This window comes from Rhincodon typus, unplaced genomic scaffold (genome assembly GCF_021869965.1).
Source record: "Rhincodon typus isolate 14 unplaced genomic scaffold, sRhiTyp1.1 hic_rhity00002555, whole genome shotgun sequence".
In the NCBI taxonomy this organism is placed as follows: domain Eukaryota; kingdom Metazoa; phylum Chordata; class Chondrichthyes; order Orectolobiformes; family Rhincodontidae; genus Rhincodon; species Rhincodon typus.
The window spans coordinates 1-7,708 of record NW_025968193.1 but is presented as its reverse complement, the minus strand read 5'-3'; the positions used below and the strand labels follow the sequence as shown (position 1 = coordinate 7,708).

At 37.0% G+C, this 7,708-nt stretch overlaps 1 protein-coding gene across 1 annotated transcript in view; it reads left to right on the top strand.

Moving 5' to 3' along the window:
• Window positions 1-7,368, top strand: part of LOC125481545 (regulation of nuclear pre-mRNA domain-containing protein 1B-like) — a gene marked incomplete at its 3' end in the record, with an annotated part of 16,710 nt that extends 9,342 nt beyond the window's left edge. The window contains exons 3-4 of the mRNA XM_048593246.1: window positions 530-663; window positions 7,204-7,368. Coding sequence (XP_048449203.1) covers window positions 530-663; window positions 7,204-7,368 — 299 coding nt within the window. The remainder of the gene's footprint in view (window positions 1-529; window positions 664-7,203) is intronic.
• Window positions 7,369-7,708: the final 340 nt, after the last annotated feature.

The following is a 7,708-nucleotide window of genomic DNA, read 5'->3' as shown; positions in this document are numbered from 1 at the left end:
GGGTTTCTGAAGAAGGGTCTCGGCCCGAAACGTCAGCCTTCCTGCTCCTCTGCTGCTGCTTGGCCTGCTGTGTTCATCCAGCTCTACACCTTGGTATACCAGGAAGTCTCTGTTGGGTTCTCGTTATTACAAAGTCAATAGTTGAAGTTTCACTGGTTTGTGCTAAGTACAATGTCTTGCATTCAAAATAGGAGAGCTACCATTGGAATGATGTGCTACAGTTATGATTAGAGACATAATCCAGAGTATTCCTTCCAATTGCCATCCAGCAATCATTTTATAAGTAGTTATGTGACCATCCATTGAGGACAGGATCGGGTTTGATTTGAGTAGCTACCTTATGCTTTGTTTCCTGATAGAAGTTGAGAGAAATTGTTGTCTTTGATCTAATGTGATATTTTCAAATTTTTTAAAATAAGTTTTTGTTTTTTCAGGATAAGTATAATAGAAGCTGTGATGTCACTAACAGTCTTAAACAATATTAAAGTTACTGGAGTTTTGTTCACTTTTTTAAAATTTTCTTCCCCAGAGAATCTGAGCAGAGTTGTAAGAAACAAATGGAACGAGTCCTGAATATCTGGCAGGAAAGAATTGTCTATGATGTTGATTTTATTCAACAACTTAAGTTAACCGTGGATGAATCTAACAGTCCGCTTCCAGTAGGTATGCAAATCATAAATTATAGTATGATTTTGTCAGCATACAATTTGCATATTATAATCTGAATCATTCAGATTATCTTTGTGTTGAATAGGTGCTTGGTTGATTTTATTGTCATGTGTACCGAAACACAATGAAAAGCTTTGTTTACGAGCAGTACAGGCAGATCACAGCAAGCAAAGAATGTACGGATCAAAAAGACTTAGGGACATACAAGTTACATTATCTGAGGCTAGAATCCATTCAAAATTCTGATAACAGCTGGAAAGAAGCCATTCCTGAACCTGCTTGTGCGTGTGTTCAGGCTTCTGTATCTTCTGCCTGACAGAAGAGGTTGTAGAAGGTCGTTACCAGGGTGCAATGGGCCTTTGATGTTGGCAGTTTTTCCGCAGCAGCGAGCCGTGTAAATACGGCTTCAGTGATGGTCTGGGCTGTACACACCACCTTCTGAAACAAACTGCTCTGTTTGTATGCGTCATTTGTAAAGTGGGACATCGTTGTTTGAAATGGTTGCATGTGGACCACTGCCTGCTACCCATTGAGTCCGTTGACAACAAAATATGTGTGTTTATGTTAATCTCCTTATCTCATGGTATTGCTTTGAGAATGTTATTTCATGACCTCTGTAAAGGTTCCCTGAATTAGCAGTGATCATTGAATGTAAAACTCAATCATCTAATTTGAGGAAGAGAACAAAGGGTTGAAGATGAATGTCTTATGAGATGAAACAGCTGGCTAAAGTGGAGTGGAAAAATTGGCAATGGATAGGACAGTAGAGATGCAATGGCAGACATTTAAGGAGATATTTCATAACACTCAACAAAGAAACACTTAAGTGAAAAAGCATACAGTTTTGCACAGATTGCTGGCAAGTTAGAAGATTGGACAGGATATAATAAGCTGCCAAGAATTATTAGCAAAGAAAGGGTGGGGAGAAATAGGATGTTGGGGGAAAGCTAGCCATATCTAAAAATAAATGGCAAGACTTTCTTACAGGTATATCAAAATGAAAAGTGTATCTATAGTGAGCCTTGATCCTTGGTAGATGGTATCTTGGAAATTAAATGTGGAAAATAAGGTCAATGAACTGAGCAGATAGTTTTCTTGTGTCTTCTACAGTGAAGACACAAGCAAACTAATAATTTTCCAGAAATGATTGGAAATCATAGTGAAGGGAGTGAGGAACTTTAAATAGAGTCATAGAGATGTACAACATGGAAACAGGCTCTTCGGTCCAACTCATCCATGCCGACCAGATATCCGAGATTAATCTAGCTCCATTTGCCAGCATTTGGCCTCTACCCCTCAAAACCCTTTCTATTCATACCCATCCAGATGTCTTTTAAATGCTCCACCACTTTCTCTGGCAGCTCATGCACCACCCTCTGCATGAAAAAATTGCCTCTTGGGTCCCTTTTAAATCTTTCCCCTTTCACCTTAAACATGTGCCCTCTTGTTTTGGGCTCCCCCACCCCAGGGAAAAGACCTTGTTTATTTACCCTATCTATGCCCCTCATGATCTTATAAACCTCTAAGGTCATCCCTCAGCTTCCAACAGTTAAAATCCACAGGGAAGGAGTACAGTGAATGTTTATTAGAATTAAAACCTGACAAATTGCCAGATCCTGTTTAGGTAACGTAGTATGGACAGGGGATAAGTTAGCAAACAGGAGTTTGAAAGTTGGCTTAAATCTTTTTGTATGTTGAATTCAGAGCAAATCAAGCTTGGCAACTCAATGGACTAGAGAATTTTTAAGTGAGCTTGTTTCTCTGACCTTTTATGTTTAGTTTTGGATCGCATTGTCATTGATGTGTTAGGTCATTCTTTGCATCTTTGGTCAAATTAACAGATTGTAGAACTGTACACAAAGTAGTGACCAAGCCATAAGAAATGCTGGTATCATTGCAAAGCTGATAGAAAAGCAAAATAGTGCAGATCGCAGAATCCCTACAGTGTGGAAACGGGCCACTTGGCCTATCGTGTCTATACTGACCCTCCAAAAAGCACACCACCCAGATCCAACAATCCCCTCCGCACCCTAGCCCTGTAACCCCGCATTTCCCATGGCTAATCTGCCTAGCGTGCATAACCCTGGACACTATGGGCAATTTAGCATAGCCAATCCACCTGACTTGCACATCTTTGAACTGTGGGAGGAAACCCATGCAGACACTGGAAGAATGTGAAAACTCCACACTCACAGTCGCTTGAGGGTGGTGTTGAACGCGAGTCACAGGTATTGTAAGTAAGCAGGGCTAAGCACTTAGCTACCTTGTTTCTAGATGCTGGAGATCTGACATTTATATTGAAAAAAACAAGTTCTGTAGTAATTCAGATCTGGCAGCATCTTTCTGGAGAAAAAGAGCTCCTGCTTTGAGTTCAGTGTGACTATGAAGTCATGTTGGATTTGAAACATAAACGGTTTCTCTTCACAGATACTGCCAACCCACTGAGTTTTCCAATGCGTTCTGTTTAAATTGTATTACCAAGCTGCTGTCTGCACTTATAGTTTTGAAATTTTGATTCCCATTTGAAGAACACAATTGATGTTTAAAAGCTTTGTCGTCAATACAAATTTACTGTTTGTTTGACTTTATTACACTATACTAAAACATTTTAAACATTGTGAGTAAAAACCAAAAGAACTGCGGATGCTGTAAATCAGGAACAAAAACAAAGTTGCTGGAGAAGCTCAGCAGGTCTGGCAGCATCTGTGAAGGAAAAAACAGAGTTAACCTTTCAGGTCTGGTGACCCTTCCTCAGAGGGGAAGGGCCTTCTGAGGAAGGGCCACTGGACCCGAAGTGTTAACTCTGTTTTTTCCTTCACAGGTGCTGCCAGACCTGCTGAGCTTCTCCAGCAACTTTGTTTTTATTATTAAGCATTGTGAGCTTCGCTTGCAGTATGTGCCCTCGTGCTATTTTAACAAATCAAAATTAAGTGTTAAATTCAGGATTGACCAGTGATAACATAGGTCTGTGTATGTCCTGGTTGACAGTTCAAGTTTTTTTTGAAATCTTAAGTATAAATGGTAATTGCAAACAGGAGTAAATTTTACTTAACTAAGCAGTGTCACACTAAGTATACACTAAATGGGAAAAAAAAGCTATTTATGCTAATGATTAACAAGTTTTGTTCTGTGTAGAGATAACGTTAGAATATATAAAGTAAGGAAGGAATGTAAGTAGATAGTGTTATATTGCAGAATGCTCAACAATTAAAACATTAATTATACTTTCAAGAGATTCAATACATTAAGCTTTCAGAGTTATTTGTGTTATGTTCTTGCTATGAGAGAAAATCACATTCTCCTTTAATAAACTCTGGCTTTAATTTCTTTTTTTTTTCTATACATTTGATTGATGCTAGTGACACTAGCATTTATTGCCCAAAGTTTAACCACATTGTTGTGGGTCTGAAGTCATATGAAGGCCAGGTAATGATGGCAGATTAGTAAATGAGATGGAGTTTTTACAACAATTGACTGGTTACATGGTTGCTGTCAGGCTAGCTTTTTATTGTAGAGTCCAAGTTTCTTTCTCTGCCATGGTGGAATTTGAACATCTGTCCAATGGCATTGCCAGTATGTCACCATCTTTCCTAGAAATATGCTGCTTGTGAGTCAAATTACTGTGCTTTTGGAGGAATTAACCAAAACAGTGATCTAAAGTAGGAAGCAAAGAAACAGGAAAATGATTTGTGGGAGTTAAAAAATTTTAAAAGTTGTTATTGTATGTGCTGCTACCTGTAAATCCGCGTTGGCTGTGCTTATGGGAGAGATTTGGAAAATCATGTAATAGCTTAAAATTCCACAGTTACATTTAATCTGGTTTTAGTTTTGTTTCGTTCTTCGAGAATGCCCTTTTTCTGCTCCTCATACGTTTGTTTTGATGTAATTAGCAAAGTTAATTTTTATACAAATAATTCAAGTCATAATGTTTTGAATTTATGATCTTTGAAATACATTCCCCTTTTAATTTTCAACGGAAACTGAAGTTGTAATCTTGATAAAGTTACTTCAGTGCTGTGAGTGATATGGTATTGAGTTATACCTGCACTTACATTTCTTACAGAAGTCTTTATCTGTGTTACGCTCCTGTTAATGCCTAATAGAACAAATTCAACTAGGGTTAAAATATTGTAGGCATCACATGAAGATGGCAAGTATTCTGAGAGACCAGGAAATGAATTTTACAGTATTTGAATGTGTGCTTCATTTCAACCTAGTTATTGCATTGAATACGAAATCTTTGATTTGATACTGCATTTTATTTTTCTATCATCCCACATTGTGAATGAAATAGATATACAAGGTTCAGCTTGCAGTTTAAAAATATGGCCATAAGATGTAACAGCAGAATTAGGATTTTTGGCTCAAGTCTGTTGACATGACAATACTCAACTCTGCTTTCTTGCCTTCTCCGTGTGACCTTTGATTCCCTTAATTAGAATTCTGTCTATCTCAGCCTTGAATGTACTTAATGACCTAACTCTACAGTAATGAATTCTTCAGAATCACACTGAGATTCAACCAGGGATCTGGCTATTTTGGATCTATAATGTGTGCTGAGGCAGGTTTAATAAATTATCTCAATGTAAAATATCCCCTAGGAAACAGCAATCATAATAAAGTAGAGTTTAGCATCAGAAACAACTGTGCTAAACTTAAATAATGATAATTACAAAGGAATGAGAGCAGAGCCAGCTGGGAGGACCGGGAAAGGAATTTAGCAGCAAAGACTGTTGAGGAGCAATAGCAGCTGTTCAAGAAAGTAATTAATGACCCACCTGAAACACAAATTCAATTGAGAAAGAAGCGGTCTAGGAAGGGGATAAACCAACTGTGGTTTACCAGGAATGTTAAGGATAACAAATGGAAAGAAGATCATGCAATATGGCAAAGATTAGTCGTAAGCCAGAGAATTAGGAAAGCTTTAAAAATAAAAAGGAAGAGAGGAAGTATGCATAATAATGATCGCTAGAGGAAAAAATACTGGGAAAGCTAATAACTAAAGATCGAGAAGTTCGTTGGAGAATATCAAAGGAAGTAGTTACATTGTGTCTATTGTGTTTATTTCCTTCTTCCTTTAACTCCTTGATTCTTCAATATTTTTGGAATGCTGTTGGTATCCTCCTGCATGAAGACTAATGCTAAGTATTTGTTCAAGCCGACTGCCATTTCATGACTTGCATTTTTATTCCTCTAGCTTCTTCTCTAAGGGGCCAATGTTAGTATTTCTTCTCCTCTTTCTTTCGTTCTTTCGTTTGAGAGATTAAAATGTTTCAGGTGTTTGTTGGTTGAAGAAATAAGCTAACTTTTGGACTCTCATAGATGAAATATCCCATTGATCTTAGTTGAATGGAGTCCTTTTTGAAAATGAATAATGAAAATATCACACCTCGGGATGAATGCAGCAACCCTCAATGCCTAAATGTTTTTTTTTTCAAAAGTGATACAAACTGGAACTCATTTGTATGAGAAATTGAACCACAGATCTAAGAAACTGCAATAATATCAATAAAGCTGGGGAATGAAAACAAGGGTTTATAATATAGTATTCATTCCACATTTTAACACAGCCTGATGCTTTATTCCTTATAAATATAATGTACTGTGATGTTTTCATGTTTGTCATGTTTTCTGTAGCTGCTATGATGAAAGTCCTCCATTTCAAAAGAATTATAAATCTGTAATACGGTTGTTAGAATTTGAATTAGAGTAGGATGCCCTGCAGAATATCATTTGAAGTTTCTGGTTTCTTCCATAAGTGGATGCTTTAGAGTTGTGAAGAGTGTGAACAGAAAAGACTACTGTCTGCAGTCTCTTTTAAAGACTGAACCATAACCAAGAAAAACGTAGTTGGTTTTGCAAGATTTTTTTTTTTTCTTTCCTCCAAGATGGAAGCATCTCTACTATTTTACCTATTTAGCAACGTACTGCGAACTCTCAAAACTTTGCAAGTTAGAAAGGAGAAAAATGCTAATTGTAAGCTTTATTTGGAAATAACAAAATATATATTTGTGAAAAAAGATTGCATTTGTGTAGGATTTTTTAACTTCGTATTAACTTTCACAAATATGTTTAATAACCTGGCTACTAGCTTGAGTTGGGAATTTGGAACAAATTGCAAGTAAAATGTGTACAACAAATGTTGCCATGAGGAAAGGTCAATCCTGATTAGCTGATACTGACTGACCGTTAGGATGAACATCTCCTCAAATTTTTAAGCTAACACTATATTTAAACTTTAGGGAGGTTTACTGTAAAACGTGTCTAGTTGCAATAGGCAGTGGCAATTGAAAGACTCTTTAAACGTCAGTTAGCATCTCTGCTTTAAAAGCAAGTACCCATGCTTTGTATGTTTATATTTCTCCCTTGTTATTTTAGGATTATTGTAAAACTGAGAATTCCTGGACTGTGTAGAAAACACAAAATATATTCAAAGATTTTTGTAGGTCACAAGCTTAAAGTGATGTAAAATTGCAGTAGTATTTAGTATGTACCCAAGTAATTACCGTCTGACAGCAAATTTAATCTTTGCAGAGAATGCTGGTTCTAAGGTCGTATACGATCAACCACCATCTTGCCCGTCATCCAGTGAAAGGCAGTTTCGGTCTAACAGAGTTCGTAATGCTGAGGTTGTAAAAGGTCATGAATCAGCAACATCTGACTCTTCATGCAGCATCTCATCTGATACCAGATATATAGGTCAGTAGGTTTCCAGAGAGCCAATAGTTATACCATCTTTCTGAAGAAGATGGAATAATTCCACAAAAGGAAATATTTCCAAGATACATCCAGCCTTTACTGTTTTGTGAAGTTGGTTGTGCCTGTGTCTAACCTTTTGATCATGGCTCAGGAGGTAGTTAATAGATTTTGTTTTAAAATATTGATTTTTAAAAAGTGATATTTATTTACCTGAATGTAGTGCCCATGAATTGGATTTCTTGATCTTTTGCTATCCATGCTGAACATCTGGTGGAAGTGAAAATCTGAGATGGTGAGGCGTTCAAGCTGTATGGGATAGTGTAAATCACTTTTTTTTTCT